The sequence below is a fragment of the Pleurodeles waltl genome, chromosome 1_2, assembly GCF_031143425.1.
Source record: "Pleurodeles waltl isolate 20211129_DDA chromosome 1_2, aPleWal1.hap1.20221129, whole genome shotgun sequence".
NCBI lineage: Eukaryota > Metazoa > Chordata > Amphibia > Caudata > Salamandridae > Pleurodeles > Pleurodeles waltl.
The window spans coordinates 326,104,262-326,121,426 of record NC_090437.1 but is presented as its reverse complement, the minus strand read 5'-3'; the positions used below and the strand labels follow the sequence as shown (position 1 = coordinate 326,121,426).

Genomic DNA, 17,165 nt, shown 5'->3' with positions numbered 1-17,165 from the left:
GAATAGTAAATGCTTGTATTTCACTCACTCTTCTAAGTGATGGTACAGCTACTAGAAAGGCTACTTTCCAAGTCAGATATTGAATTTGACAAGAATGCATGGGTTTGAATAGTGGGCACATGAGTCGTGTTAATACAATATTAAGGTTCCACAAAGGTACTGGTGGTGTCCTTGGGGGTATGATTCTTTTTAGTCCTTCCATAAATGCTTTAATGACTGGGATTCTAAAAAGTGATGTTGTATGTGTAATCTGCAGATAGGCAGATATTGCAGTGAGATGGATCTTAATGGAAGAGAATGCTAGATTAGACTTTTGTAAGTGTAATAAATAGCTTACAATGTCCTTTGTGGAGGCATGTAGTGGTTGAATTTGATTAGTGTGGCAGTAGCAAACAAATCTCTTCCATTTGTTTGCGTAACAATGTCTTGTTGTAGGTTTTCTCGCTTGTTTAATGACCTCCATACACTCTTGTGTAAGATTTAAATGTCCGAATTTTAAGACTTCAGAAGCCAGATTGCTAGATAGAGCGATGCTGGATTCGGGTGTCTGATCTGTTGTTTGTGTTGTGTTAACAGATCTGGTCTGTTTGGTAGTTTTATGAGGGGTACTACTGATAAGTCCAACAGTGTCGTGTACCACGGTTGGCGAGCCCAGGTTGGTGCTAGGAGTATTAGTTTGAGTTTGTTTTTACTTAGTTTGTTGACCAGATAAGGAATGAGTGGGAGAGGGGGAAAAGCGTAAGCAAATATCCCTGACCAGCTGATCCATAGAGCATTGCCCTTGGACTGAGGGTGTGGGTACCTGGACGCGAGGTTTTGGCATTTTGCGTTTTCTTTTGTTGCGAATAGGTCTATGTTTGGTGTTCCCCAGAGGTGGAAGTGATCCTGTAGGATCTGGGGATGTATTTCCCATTCATGAGTTTGCTGGTGATCTCGACTGAGATTGTCGGCTAACTGATTCTGAATGCCTGGTATGTATTGTGCTATTAGGCGAATGTGGTTGTGAATTGCCCAATGCCAAATCTTTTGTGCTAAGAGACACAGTTGTGACGAGTGTGTACCCCCTTGTTTGTTGAGATAGTACATTGTTGTCATGTTGTCTGTCTTGACAAGAATGTGTTTGTTGGCTACTTGTGGTTGAAACGCTTTTAATGCTAGAAAAACCGCTAGCAGTTCCAAGTGATTTATGTGAAGTTGTTTTTGTTGATTGTACCATTGACCCTGTATGCTGTGATTGTTGAGGTGTGCTCCCCACCCAACCATGGAAGCATCTGTTGTGATAACAGCTTGAGGCACTGGGTCTTGGAATGGCCGCCCTTTGTTTAATTTATAAGGTTCCACCATTGAAGCGAGGAGTGTTTTTGGCGGTCTATCAACACTAGATCTTGAAGTTGACCCTGTGCTTGTGTCCATTGTTTTGCTAGGCACTGTTGTAAGGGCCGCATGTGTAATCTTGCATTTGGGACAATGGCTATGCATGAGGCCATCATGCCTAGTAGTTTCATTACAAACCTTACCGTGTAGTGTTGGTTTGGTTGTATGCTTGATCTTACATTTTGGAACGATTGGACTCTTTGTGGACTTGGAGTGGCAATTGCCCTTTGTGTGTTGAGTGTTGCTCCCAAGTATTGTTGTATTTGGGATGGTTGCAGATGTGATTTTTGGTAATTTATAGAGAACCCCAGTTTGTGTAGAGTTTCTATGACGTATTGCGTGTGAAGAAGACACTGTTGTTGAGTTTTGGTTTTTATTAGCCAGTCATCTAAATATGGGAATACGTGCATGTGCTGTCTCCTTATGTGAGCGGCTACTACTGCTAGGCATTTTGTGAATACCCTTGGGGCTGTTGTTATTCCGAACGGTAGCACTTTGAATTGATAGTGTATGCCGTGCATTACAAACCTTAAGTATTTTCTGTGAGAAGGATGGATGGGTATGTGGAAATACGCATTCTTGAGATCCAATGTTGTCATGTATTCCTCCTTTTTTAATAAGGGAACTACGTCTTGAAGTGTTACCATGTGGAAGTGGTCTGATTTGATGAAGAGATTCAGTGTTCTGAGATCTAAGATAGGTCTTAACGTTTTGTCCTTTTTTGGAATCAGGAAATACAGTGAGTAGACTCCTGTTCCTTTTTGATGATTGGGTACGAGCTCTATTGCTTGTTTTTGTAGTAGTGCTTGGACCTCTATTTGTAATAGGTCTAAGTGTTGTTGGGACAGTCTGTGCGTTTTGGGTGGCATATCTGGGAGGGAATCTCGTGAAGTCTATGCAATAACCATGTTGGATAATTGATAGGACCCATGCGTCTGTGGTAATATGTGTCCAGTTTTGGTAGTATGTGGTTAGCCTCCCCCCCCCCACTGGTGACAAGTGTTGGGGTGTTGTGACATTGAAGTCACTGCTTGGTCTGGCTTGGTTTGGTTGGTTGGAATTTTCTCCTTCCTTTTGGGAATTGTCCTCTATAGGACCCACAAAACCCTCCCCTTTGGTATTGTGCCTGATAGGTGGATCTGGTTTGAGAGGTGGAAGGCTCAGATGTTTGTTGCCGAAACCCTCCTCTGAATTGTGGTTTTCTAAAGGTGCCTCTGACTTGTGGGAAATAGAGCGCACCCATGGCTTTGGCTGTGTCCATGTCCTTTTTCATTTTTCAATGGCTGTATCGACTTCCGGCCCAAACAACTGTTGTTGATTAAACGGCATATTTAACACCGCTTGTTGAATCTCTGGCTTGAATCCAGAACTTCGCAGCCATGCATGTCTGCGAATGGTTACAGCCGTGTTGACAGTCCGTGCTGCCGTGTCTGTAGAGTCTAGTGCGGACCTTATCTGGTTGTTAGATATGGCCTGTCCTTCCTCCACTACTTGCTGGGCACGTTTTTGTTGTTCCTTGGGCAAGTGCTGTATGATGTGCTGCATCTCGTTGCAGTGCGTCCTGTCGTAGCGTTCAAGTAGGGCTTGTGAATTCGCAATTCGCCATTGATTGGCTGCTTGTGATGCCACTCACTTGCCTGCCGCGTCAAATTTTCTACTTTCTTTGTCAGGTGGTGGAGCATCTCCTGAAGATTGAGAGTTTGCTCTTTTCCTTGCCGCCCCTACAACCACTGAGTCCAGACTGACTTGCTGTGTTATGAACACAGGATCTGTTGGGGGAGGTTTGTACTTTTTTTCAACTCTAGGCGTGATAGCTCTTCCCTTTACAGGCTCCTGGAAGACCTGTTGCGCGTGCTTGAGCATGCCCGGGAACATCGGCAGACTCTGATAGGAAGCGTGAGTGGATGCCAGAGTGTTAAAAAGGAAGTCATCCTCCACTGGCTCTGTGTGCATTGCTACGTTGTGGAACGTAGCTGCCCTGGATAGTACCTGTGTATATGCAGTACTGTCTTCTGGTGGTGACGGCTTTGTTGGATAACATTCTGGACTGTTATCCGATACTGGTGGATCATATAAGTCCCATGCATCAGCGTCATCCTGTGTCATCCCAGTATGTGTGGGTGACTGCATTATAGGTGTTCCCACTGGTGACAATTGTGGTGAGTGCGGTGGGGACAGTTGTGGTGAGACCATTGGTGGTGGAGATTTGTCTCTAACCACTTTTGCCTTAGGTTGCATTTCTGTCTCCTGAAATGCAAGCTTCCTTTTTGATTTGAGTGGAGGTAAAGTTTGTATCTTGCCAGTCTCTTTTTGAATGTGTAACCTCCGTTGTGTATGGTCAGGTTCTTCCATACCTAACTCTTGCTCAAATCAAAGTCTTTCCTTGAGTTGGCTGGAAAGTCCTTGCTCTTCTGTAAAAGAGCTTCTTTTCGGCATCCGAGGCCGCTTTTTTCAGTACTGAGTTTTTTCAGTACTGAGGTTTGTTACAGTCTTTTTCGGTTCCTAGGAGATTTTTTCATGGTTTGGTCGATTCGAACTCTCGGTGTCTAAATCATTCGGTGCCAGATTCTCGACTGGAGTCGGAAGTCTTCGGCAACTCTTTGGCCTTTTTCGGTGCCGATGTTTGGTCACCTTCCTTTTGGTGGCTTGAGCCATGGCCTGCTGGCAGTGGCGTCCCCATGGCCTTAAATGTTTTGGTGTGACCCTGAGTTTTGGACGGGGCAGGTTTACTCACGGTTCGTTGCACCGTCTAGGGTCGTTCACCTTCGGATTCATCCGAGTCCGTCTCTTAAATGGAGATGCTTTGCTCCTCTTCAACGTCGAGCTGTTCTTTCGGTTTCTACGTCATTTGCAGTCTTCTTGTGCGTCGATCAATCAAGGTCTTTTTCGATCGAAACGCTCGGCAAGCTTTGCAAGTATCCTCTCTGTGTTCGGGTGACAAACACAGATTACAGACCCAGTGCTGGTCTGTATAAGGATACTTTGCGTGACACTTAGGACAGAAACAGAAGGGGGTCTGGTCCATTAGTCTGGGACGACGGGTGTGGTCGGGCCAACCAGGCCTCAGTGAAGAGTGGAAGCCCCAAAGGGCCACCGAAGCGGTCTTGATGTCGGTGCCGATACACTAACACTAACCCGGTACCGAGCGATAACAATACCGTCAAATTTTCGATACTTTAGCTAACTTTCCTGATTCGAAATATGGAGCGAAGAGGAACACGTCCGAACCCGATGGCAGAAAGAAAACAATCTAAGATGGAGTCGACGCCCATGCACAATGGAGCCGAAAGGGAGGAGTCACTCGGTCCTGTGACTCGAAAAGACTTCTTAGAAGAAAAACAACTTGTAACACTCCGAGCCCAACACTAGATGGCAGGATAATGCGAACATATATATATATATATATATATATTTCAAAAAAGGAGAATTCTCTTTCTACTTTGACAAGAGAAGAACCGCACTCCGTCAACAAATGCATATGATTCCTATGTGAACATTAATTAAAAATTAATGAGGCCCCATGCAGTATGTTAACACACCTCGAGAATTTCTCTAATATTGTCTTTCAATCTTTTTCAATTTCAAAATATAAAAATATAAATTAAAAAATAATTTTATTTGAGGAGATGTTACAAACTACATCTACCAGAAGACATTGCAAATGTGGAGAAAAATAACTTGGATTCCTGTAAAAATATTATTGATGGTTGAAGGATACTTGTAAAAATGTTTTGGTGTTTTCTTGCTAAAGTATATATATTTTGTGATGTTAAGGAGTAATTGTTGATAACTTGGTGTAATTTCAGTAGTATTTTTTCTGTTGAGTTTAGGTAGTTTATTTAAAGCGCTAAATGAGTACACAGGAAACACCTGTGAACAAGGTCCGGTGACCGAAACGCGTCAGGGGATTCCTGTTTTGTTTGCTTGTGATCTCACGAATGGAATAAAAGTTTAATTATTATTGGCACAACGACGGAGTGCGTTTCTTCTCTTGTCAAAGTAGAAAAAGAATTTTCCTTTTTTGAAATACGGACGTCCTGCCTTTAACCAGCACCACCGGAGAAATAAGTGCGCTATATATATATATATATATATATATATATATATATATATATATATATATATATATATATATATATATATACACATACATACACCCTATAGCCTTCTTGGCACATACGTTTTGGCAGTATGTGTTTGTATAGTTTTGTTCATACGTATTAATGGTGATTTTATACCAATGATTTTTGTCCTTTTTGTGAATAAATGAATTAAATTCTGTAATTAATTTGCATTGCTGATGATTGATTAACAGTTTCATTGTTTGCAAATCAAGTATAGAGATTTTTTCCTACTATTTGACCAATTGTTTATATTTTGTAGAATAGACTGTATAGCAGTCATCCTCCTCCATAAGTGGTGGCTAACCTGTGGGTGTTACATTTGTTTGAAATAGTGTACTTAGAACTGCTTGGCCTAAATCAGCATACATGTAGTGTAGGCCGGTTATCTGCTTTAAATATGTCAGCTGTAGGTATATTACTCAGAAACGTAATTGAAGCTCTTTTTTTTTTACAAGTGGAGTGAGCTCCAGGAGGGATATGCGAAGTTCTTTTAGTTTTAGCAAAGCACATTTGGAACCTTAACAATCAAACATGCAATAGCAGACCCTGAAATAGCCCTTCCTTTGTGTGGTTTTGAAAAGGCAACAATGAGTTGTTGCGTTTTCATAAATGTTCTGGTTCTATCAATCTAATACATGAGGGTTCACTTGACATCTAAGGTATGTAGAGCCCTTTCTGCAACTGAATCAGGTTAGGAAAAGAAGACTGGCAATTCAATTGGTTAAGATGGAATTTAGATAGCATCTTTCAAAGAAATGTATGATTGGTACACAGTACCACCTTATCTTTATGTAGTTGAAAGAAGGGTCCTTCATGTCAGTTGAAAGAAGTACGTATAGTTGAAAGAAGGGTTCACTTCACTCAGATGGTTCAACACGTATGAGTGAAGTGATAGCAACTAGAAATTATATCTTCCAGGATATAAAAAAACTGAGTGGGTAGGAGTGGAGGGGCTCAAATGGAAGGCCCATTAATCCTGTTAATACAATATTGAGATTCCAAGTGGGAGCTGGTAGCACCCTAGGAGGAATGACTCTTGAGTCCTTCCAGTAAGGTTTTGATAACTGGAATCCTAAATAGCAAAATGTGTTGTCTTTTTTGTAGATATGCGGCTACTGTCGATAGGTGTAGTCTTGTAGATGTAAATGGTAAACCAGATGTATATAAACGAAATGAATAGCAGACAAGATCTTGAACCTTAGGTGCTAAAGGATCAATGTGTTAGGACTGACAATGGTGAACAAACCTTTTATATTTAGCAGCTTAACAGGCAAAATTAGTGGGCCTGCTTGCTTCTTTAAGAACGTCCATACATGGCTATGGAAGATTCAAATAACCAAAATCTAGGACTTCAAGAGCCAAATTGCAAGGCTGAGGGACCTGGGTCTGATTTCTCCATTGCTCTGCATGAGAAGATCCTGGATGTTCTGCAGTATCTTGTGGGAAACTACTGAAAGTGTTAGGAATGTGGTATACCACAGTTGCTGCACCTGTGTGGGAGCCACTAGAATGAGGGTGAGAGATGTCTGATGAAGTTTGAAAACTACAAATGGAAGCAGTGGGTGAGGCAAAAAAGCATAAGCATATATCATCAACTCATCCATAGTGTGTTGCTCCTGGACTGTGGGAACCTGGAGGGAAGTTTGGGTACTTTGCATTTTCTACTGTAGCGAAAAGGTCTATTTCTGGTTGACCCCAATGCGGGAAGCATGGAAGGAGGACTTGCAGGAGTTCCACTCGTGGACTTGACGGCTTCTGCTGAGGAGATCTGCAAAGTCGTCGTTCTCTCCTAGTAGGTATTTGATAACAGGAAAACATTGTATCGGAGAGCCCATCTCTCAAATGGTTTGGGCTAGATGAGAAAGCTGAGGGGACCTGGTACCCCCAGCTTTTGTAGAGAATACATGGCAGTCATGTTGTCTGTTTTGAACAGGACTACACTGCCAATCAGGTGAAAATGGAAAGCTTTGAGCGCTAGGTGAACAGCTAGCAACTCCAGGTGATCGATTTGGAGAGGTCTCTAAGTCCCTGGACACTTGTGAATGAGCTTCCCATTCCATTAGGGATGTGTCTGTTGTTATGGTTCTCTGCTGAACTGTATCTAATAAAAGGCCTTCCTTTTAAGAGATTGTTGGTGCTCTACCACTGCAAAGAGTGACAAGCTTGACAGCCGATCAACATTAGATCCTGCATTTGACCCTCTGCTTGAGTCCATTGGTGCGCTAAGCATTCCTCCAACTGACACATTTTAGTCAGGCATGAGGTACTATGGCTATGCATGAAGACATCATAACGAGGAGACGCCTGACTGACCTGACTGTTCTCTACTGATGAGGCTGAAACTGGGGAAGGAGCACTTGGAATTTTTGAATCCTGGCAGCAATGGGCAGCCAATCCCCCTCTGTGAGTGGAGAACGCCTCCCAAGTAGGCTTGAATTTGAAAGGGTTGGAGATGGGATTTGACTGCGTTGATGCTAAAACCTGGTTGATGAAGTAAGTTTATGGTGGTTTAAGTGTGTTGGAAGCACTTTTGAGAGCTGCACTTTTGAGGAGCCAGTTGTCTAGATATGGAAAGACATATATGTTCTGTCTGCGCGAGTGAGCAGTTACTACTATGAGATATTTGGGGAAGACTCTGGGCAGTTGGAAGCCGAAGTGAACCACTTTGCATTAAAAATGCTGGGCATATATTAGAAACCGTAGGTTATCGGTGATGCTCTGGGTAAATATACAGGGAGTGCAGAATTATTAGGCAAGTTGTATTTTTGAGGATTAATTTTATTATTGAACAACAACCATGTTCTCAATGAACCCAAAAAACTCATTAATATCAAAGCTGAATATTTTTGGAAGTAGTTTTTAGTTTGTTTTTAGTTTTAGCTATGTTAGGGGGATATCTGTGTGTGCAGGTGACTATTACTGTGCATAATTATTAAGCAACTTAACAAAAAACAAATATATACCCATTTCAATTATTTATTATTACCAGTGAAACCAATATAACATCTCAACATTCACAAATATACATTTCTGACATTCAAAAACAAAACAAAAACAAATCAGTGACCAATATAGCCACCTTTCTTTGCAAGGACACTCAAAAGCCTGCCATCCATGGATTCTGTCAGTGTTTTGATCTGTTCACCATCAACATTGCGTGCAGCAGCAACCACAGCCTCCCAGACACTGTTCAGAGAGGTGTACTGTTTTCCCTCCTTGTAAATCTCACATTTGATGATGGACCACAGGTTCTCAATGGGGTTCAGATCAGGTGAACAAGGAGGCCATGTCATTAGATTTCCTTCTTTTATACCCTTTCTTGCCAGCCACGCTGTGGAGTACTTGGACGCGTGTGATGGAGCATTGTCCTGCATGAAAATCATGTTTTTCTTGAAGGATGCAGACTTCTTCCTGTACCACTGCTTGAAGAAGGTGTCTTCCAGGAACTGGCAGTAGGACTGGGAGTTGAGCTTGACTCCATCCTCAACCCGAAAAGGCCCCACAAGCTCATCTTTGATGATACCAGCCCAAACCAGTACTCCACCTCCACCTTGCTGGCGTCTGAGTCGGACTGGAGCTCTCTGCCCTTTACCAATCCAGCCACGGGCCCATCCATCTGGCCCATCAAGACTCACTCTCATTTCATCAGTCCATAAAACCTTAGAAAATCAGTCTTGAGATATTTCTTGGCCCAGTCTTGACGGTTCAGCTTGTGTGTCTTGTTCAGTGGTGGTCGTCTTTCAGCCTTTCTTACCTTGGCCATGTCTCTGAGTATTGCACACCTTGTGCTTTTGGGCACTCCAGTGATGTTGCAGCTCTGAAATATGGCCAAACTGGTGGCAAGTGGCATCGTGGCAGCTGCACGCTTGACTTTTCTCAGTTCATGGGCAGTTATTTTGCGCCTTGGTTTTTCCACACGCTTCTTGCGACCCTGTTGACTATTTTGAATGAAACGCTTCATTGTTCGATGATCATGCTTCAGAAGCTTTGCAATTTTAAGAGTGCTGCACCCCTCTGCAAGATATCTCACTATTTTTGACTTTTCTGAGCCTGTCAAGTCCTTCTTTTGACCCATTTTGCCAAAGGAAAGGAAGTTGCCTAATAATTATGCACACCTGATATAGGGTGTTGATGTCATTAGACCACACCCCTTCTCATTACAGAGATGCACATCACCTAATATGCTTAATTGGTAGTAGGCTTTCGAGCCTATACAGCTTGGAGTAAGACAACATGCATAAAGAGGATGATGTGGTCAAAATACTCATTTGCCTAATAATTCTGCACTCCCTGTATAATGTGGAAATAGGCATTCTTGAGGTCGAGTGCAGCCATGAAGTCACCTTGTTGCAATGACTGGATAACATCTTGCAGAGTTATCATGTGAAAGTGTTCAGAGAGTAAGTGTCTGCTTAGAGGTCTGAGATTCAAGATTGGTCTCAGAGAGCCATCCTTTTTGGAATAAGGAAGTAGAATGAATAGACTCACATGCCCGGCTAGCACTGTGGCACTGGTTCTAGGCCCCCTTTTCTGAGGAATGCCTGAACGTCTTACCCTGAGTAACAGTTGAAGTTCTGGTGACAGTTTGTAATTGCAACCCCCCTAACCTGTCGTGCAGTGCCCCTGCTGATCACGGGATTCCCATTCCCCTTCCGCTCCCCTACACTACTCGCTGGTATTGCAGGGCTCAACAAACTCTACTGGACCACTCGCTCTGGCAAATAATGTTTTATCAGGTCAAGCTATTTTTAGGACTTACTCGCCCCTTCTGATGAGTTGACAAAGAACAGGTGTTCTGTTCAGTCAGAAAGTGGAGGGGCAATGAAAGAAACCTTTAAATCTTGTTCTTATATGTCACATTTGCTCTGTGTTCACAGACAGAGGTCAAAAGTCAGTTTGTCTTACTATTAATTTCCCTTCTGACTGCAGAGTTCCAGGATTCTATAAGGTGAACTGTCTGATCGTCTATTTAGAGTGTGAAATAAAAGGTTATAGGGGTCAGGTATTTCCTAACACGCAACATTCAAATGACTAGGTCAACTGTACAAACTTTTCAAAATGTATTTCAGTAGTTGTGAAAGCCCATTTTTTGTACATTTTTTGAATAGGATAAAAACAAATCAGAATACTTTACATGCTGATGTGCAAAGGATATGTTTTCTGAAACCCAATTTTCACAGATTGTTAATATACTATATAGTTTTATCAGTAAAGCTGCAAGTTAGTGGAAAGGTTTTTGGACATTTCTTGTAAATTTACTGTGTCTAAATTACAGTATGCTACCACATCATGGTTTAATAATATATTTATTAAAAGTGAGTGTTTAAACAAACTGAGAAACACTCCTACCCTGATGGCAATGCTATTAGTAAACTAAAAGCAAATCATGGGTCATGTGTCCCCTACATGTGGGCTAGATTCTTGTGAAACATGGAGCAAACTTTAGTCTACTTAATCAAACAAAAGAGGTTTTATTGTATTGCAGAATCACTGAGCTCACATATTTGAAGGTGCAATTATATGTGAGAATTAAGAAAAAGGCATCTCTGTAAATTTTTTGCCTAGGATCACAAAATTTTAGACCTGTTTACGGGACAAGTAAATTACCATTACGTTGAGTAGATTATTCAAGTTACTTGACCTGCAACTCTAGTGACATTTTAATGATTTTGTGAGACCTGTATTGTACCTACTGGCCTCTTTGTTCATTTGATGTATGTATGATTGTAATTGCCCTGAATGTTCGTCTGATGTGACATGCTATGTCTTACCGAACATGTACTGCAATGTTCTCTTTAAGCACCATGCTCCCCCTTTTATGCACAGGTAACTGATGTTATGTTAGTCTTCTTTGATAATCAATAAAGTCTTAAAAAAATTTGTTTGTAAGGTGGAATGTTGGGCTGTGTGGAAATGAGCTCCAAACAATAACCATGTTGGATAGTGTCCAATACCCACTAGTCGGAGGTGAAGTTCAGCCAGGTAGGAAAGAACCCTTGAAGTTGACCCACCACAGGTGATGAGTGGTCATTCTGGGTTGGGGCGGGGGGGGGGGGGGGGGGTTGGCATGTCAGGGTTTGGTAGTGTCAACGGAGGGTTTGGTGAATCCATACTTGCCTCTACCCTTGGAACTGTTGCCCCTGTCGCAGCCTCTGTAGTATCCCCAAGGCGAGGTGGTCTGTGCCTGGGGATGCTGGTGGGAGGTGGAGGTCTCAGGGGAGGCGTTTTTTGATCCTCCAAGATTAGAGAAGTGGCGAACGAAGCTGTGTTGCAATTGTGTCTGTAACACCCTCATGGCTTTGGCCATCTCATTATACTATTTTTAATTGTTTTCCAGGAAGTTGTCTACCTGGGGACCAAAAAGGTGTTACCCGTTGAAGGGGAGGGCCAGGAGGTTTTGCTGATCTTCAGGTTTAAAATCTGAGACTCAAAGCCAGGTAGGTCTTCTGTTTAGGAGACTTGAATTTATGCCTCTAGTTGCAGTGTCAGCAGCATCAAGGGCACAGCGAACAGTGGTATTGATGCAATCTGATATGCCTGTTTTTTGTGCTCTTCTGGGAAATGTTTGAGGATCTCCTCCATCTCATCCCAGTGGGCCCTCTCATAGAAGGAGAGGAGGCCAATGGAACTGGCGACCCTCCAGTTGTTGGCAGACTGGACCTTACACATAGCATCTATCCTTTTATCTGGTGGGGGTGGCTCACCATATGTTTTAGAGCAGGTTCTCTTGCATGCTGTGGCAAATACTAGTAAATCAGGTGGAAGTAGTCCTGTTATGTACGTGGAGTTGTTTGGTGATGCCTTGTGCTTCTTGTTGACCCTTGGTGTGATTGCACGCAACCTAACAGGGTCACTGAAAACGTATGGCATGTCGCAACATGCCTTTAAGCAGTGGAAGGCATTGTGTCAAGCGCTCACTGGATGTAGGAGTCTCAAACACAAAGTCATCCTCTAGAAGGTCAAGCTAAGTGGCAGCTCTACCTATCAAATCGTGGTAGGTGGTGGTGTTGTCTGGGAGAGAGAGTTTAGCAGGATACAGTTCGATCTGTATCAGCTCGCAGTTCTGCATCATAAAAGTTCCATGCGTCTCCGTGTGGTTGGAAGGAAAACTGCTCTCCCTTATCCCTGCACCTTGTGTAAGAGTGGATAGAACCCTCTGGAGCATATGGAGAAGGAACAGCAAGTGAAGGTGGAGGTGAAGGTGTGTGGTACATAACCAGCGTTGGTGCTGGGCTGAGGTGCACCGGTCATGTGGCCTCGTCTGCCTTCTTAGTATGCTTTGGAGGTGGAATCTCCAAAGCTTCTTTAAAGAAAAATTGTCTTTGGGCTGACTGTGCACCAGTATGAGGAGGTCTTATTATGATACGGCCAGTGTGCATATATATTATTATGTGTTTTGCCTGGAGTTCATTTCCTCTTGCATCCGCTGAAGCACAGGTTCCACATGCTCAGAACTGTGTGCTGGTGTGCCGAAAGTGGTGAATTTCGGCTCCGACCATGAAGTTTTCAGTACCAGTGTTTTCAGTGCTGATGGTTTCGGGTCCAAAGCTGGAGCTTTTGGTGCCAAGGTTGTGCGGTGGTTCGACACCAAGGGTTTGGGCACTGAATTTCGGTTCTACTCCGATGGAGGAGAAGTCAGTTCAGGAACATAGAGCCTATGCTGTTTCTTCGGGCCGAGCCAAGGCTGGAAGTGTCCGAGGCAGCTGGTAAGTGCCAACCATGGCCGAGGGCCGTGGTGACCCAACGATGGATTTTAGCCAGTAGGTAGCCAACATTTTGTGGTGGTCTGATGGGGCTGCGATTCGAGGTGGAGGGGGCACAGTACTCGAGTCTTGACCTGGTTTGAGATCCTGCATCTCTAGTTTGGAGCCGGAGTTGTTGTTGGGGGAAAAGGTGCTGCATCTGCAGCCGACGCCTGGGCTTATGCCTCATCTTGAGGGTCCCTTGGGTCCAAAGAGGGCCGGTGTATCTTCAACGCTACAGCGGGACATCTCAAGGCGTCGAGCTTGATGGTTATGCAGCATCTACTTTGAACAAAATGACTACTAGGCCTCACCAGTAGCCTCCTCGTGGTCAGGGGAGAGGTACAATTTACACACCTGGTGGAGATCAGTGCATGGGTTCTTGGCGCGGCAGCGAGGACAAAAGCGGAAGGGTGTCCGTTCTATCACTGGGTGGACATGGTGCAGAGGAATTGTCAAAAATGTGAAATCCACCCCAAAGGATGAAGGCCCAAGTGGGCCATGGCCAACTTGAGCTACCCCGACAAAGTCGACGTGGAAGAACAGATGAAGGACACTGAAGAAACAGCAATCAGTAAAGTTTGGAAAGGATTGGGAGACAACTGTGTCAAACCTGAGCAGAGGAGAATATGTCTGAACCAGACAGAGGAAGAAAACAATCTAACAATGGAGTCGATGACCATGTGCATTGCCAGCAAGAGAAGTCACACTGCCTCATGATTTGAAAGACTATTTTTTTTTTTTAAACTTGCACCCATCCAAGCCCAACACTAGATGGCAAGATTACAATAAGGATATGTATCTACAGCCACACATACATCTAACATTTTGTTAGGAATTGTAATATATCTTTATGTTTCTATTTGCTTGTGAAAAATGGAAACTGGTGTCTATGGGAGGGCTGCATGAATGATTTACCCTGTCTGCATTGACAAAAAAACATTTGTCTGGCTAGACAACAAACCTAAGGCATTAAAAGTACATGACCAACGACTCGGTGCAGTCTAAGAAAAGGACAGGAAACTGAAGTGTGCAAACACTGCTTCAACAAAAGGATTGAAACACTGTATTATGATTTATTTCATTATGTTATCCTACCTGTTCTCTTAGTTGCTGAAAGGACGTTTGTAGCGTCAGAATCTGGCTGAAGAGGGGACTCTGCAACACCGACTTTAGCAAGCTCAATTTCTCCTCATTCGCGACATCACCTCGTTCCCGTACCTTTTCCTGCAGGCGCTCCACTGCCTGCAGGGCACGCTGTGTATCTGCAGCACACAGAAAACAAGCATCAGCGTCAAGAGCCAAGATCAAGATATTTTTAAGAGGTGGTTTACCAGACCAGTCTGTAATTGGTAATTTTTTTTACAGATTTTGAGTTATAGATATTAAAGATGAACAGTAATTGTCCCAAACACTGTATGAATTGAATCATGCACCATTTATTTAAGGGCAATAACAAGTACAAGCACCTCAATCGCAAAATAAAAACCTAATTTCTTATTTCACCACAACAAACAAGTAGTAAGGCTTAACTGCTGTGGTGATGACATAGGCCTGACAATCACTGACTGAATCAATGAATTCTTTACGTATTTTCAGAGAAATAATTTGAAGAGTAGGCCCTTTATTGTCTAAATGAGTAGACTTGTTTCTTGTTATAATATCTTTTTGTATATATATCACTCAAAATGCATACCTCTTCATACCTATTCCTGTCACAAAGTTTACTGACAGAATACCTTAACTTACACAACTTATTAGAGGTTACTAGTTCCAAAATATACTCTGGCAGGAGTGTTTTAGGGAAAACTGCACTATATAGTTATGAATATATCATAAATGTGAATAGTAGCTAGGAAGCCAGTTCTGTAGCCCCCCCTCCTTGCACAGTTAATAAATTGGACTTGATGAAGGTTTTCACTCTATGGTTTAGCAAAACAGAAAGTTTAAATGTAGCAAAGATACACTACAATTTGCAAGTGTGTTTAGATCTTACAGTGTAGAACTTTGTGAATCATTTGGAAAGGTGGGTGAAATAGGCAGCATCCTCCATTCCTAGTGATTCACAAAGAAATATCAGTGGTCCATGCCATCAATTACAGTTCAAACCATTGTTTAGTGTCAAATCCTGAAAGCGGTTGATATCCATTCTTTCTATAAGCTTTTACTCTGTGAATCTGAGTTGTGGTCCTCACATGCACCTCTCTCAAAGCCCTTTCCATCAAGCCAATTTTATATTTTCTTGCAGCCACTGTCTCTTTAAATAATGAAGACTGTAATAAAAAAAAGTTAACATTCTGCAAATGTGAATGCAGGGATGGAATTCTATTGTCCCTAGGAGGCCTCCACCCCTGCGTTTGCCACCCTTTTAATAGATTTGTAAAGAGCATTCTCCCTGATTAATATTAATGAGCATGATCCTGTGACTCCTATCAAATAGTCATTTTGCAGTGTAACAGATAAGTAGAGTCAGTGCAGTGCAAAAATGTTCTTGGATCGTAAACCAGTTGTGTAAAAATAGCTACTGAGACCCAAGAATGATTCATTGGGTCCTTTGTTCTCTATTACTAAATCAATAACACATTGTCCATTTAGAGCTACCAGAAGGCATGCTAAATCGCATAACTACTTTTGTGTTTGTTCTAAAGTTTCAAATGTTACTGATATCGATTTAGGATCTTTAATCAGAGCTTCTGCCAGCAAAGCTTCTGCTCCCCTTCCTGGTCAAGGTATCATATGACCTTCAGAACGGATATAAAGGTCACTGAAGAGAGTGGTATGGACATCTCTGGCACTCAATAATGATATATTTTATATAGAAAGAAATACCTGCATTAGGTTTCAACAGAACCCTGCCTGGTCATAGAATGCTCTTCCTCCTCCACTATAAAGGCAAATCCTGGGTGGTGTCTGGGCAGAGATTTTTCCTCTAGGTCAGTTCAGTATTCAGTATTCAAAGATGTTGGCTCGAAAGAGAACCAATCACCTTATATATTGTACAAATGAATATTTTGGAACTTGTATAGGGCAGGGGGAAGACACATTCTGCCTAGCTGTCACCATGAAACCATCTGAATCTCTACTTACAGTATGCAGAATCTGGCTGCTTCAATGTATGGGAAGTGTAAGAGATGACAGGTGGCATCCTAAAGATCAAGGCAGCAAACTATGATGAATGCAGATTGACAGTACCACATTGAATGTGGGTAGTTAGTTGGATATAATGCTATTTTTTTTCTTCAACAGAACAGTATGGCATTTTGGAATGGATTTTAAAAGTCAATGGAAGCATATCTACGCCGGTCCCCAGATGATCCACTCTAAAATTGGATATTTCATCAGTGTCCTTTTTTATCTTAATGTTTATAATGTTTATAGCTGAATGTCATTTGAAAAGGAATACTGTCTGCCTTCCATGGGTGACAGTTGTCACTTCAGAAAAAGTCCCTGTAGGAAATTAGCTTCAGCTACTACTTAAGTAGAGATAGGTGTCTGGCGCTAGTTTTGACAACTCATTTTTCATTACTGGTACTTGTTAGTGTAGATCTTCTTTTTCTATGATCACTTTCTAACTTAATACACTACTGGGAGCACAGCAACATCATACTTGATCTAGTCACTCAACCAAGTGTAAATGTCAGCTTTTGTAGCTGCAGCTCACCCTTGTGGCTTTCACATGGATTGATTCAGGTCATCTGTGATATAGTTCAGCACTAACATATTTCCTTACATGGCTCAATGCCATAAATTCTGTGCTTCACCATAGAGTAATCTGCCTGTCATAGTGCACATTCATTTTGGAACATCTTGAGCCCCAACACCACTGTTCATAATTCCAGGTGGTTTATGAGGAATTTCTTTCTCTATAGGGTCCATTTGCTGTGAGCTCTAACATCATCGATGTGTTAAATCTTCTCTGCTGAAT

The 17,165-nt window shown here is 42.4% G+C and overlaps 1 protein-coding gene across 12 annotated transcripts in view; it reads right to left on the bottom strand.

Annotated features, from left to right (window-relative positions):
• Positions 1–17,165, bottom strand: part of MPDZ (multiple PDZ domain crumbs cell polarity complex component) — a 1,044,214-nt gene that overhangs the window by 905,423 nt on the left and 121,626 nt on the right. For all 12 annotated transcript variants that reach the window (XM_069238948.1, XM_069238974.1, XM_069239000.1 and 9 more), the window contains exon 3: positions 14,339–14,505. In XM_069238948.1, the coding sequence (XP_069095049.1) occupies positions 14,339–14,505 (167 nt within the window). The remainder of the gene's footprint in view (positions 1–14,338; positions 14,506–17,165) is intronic.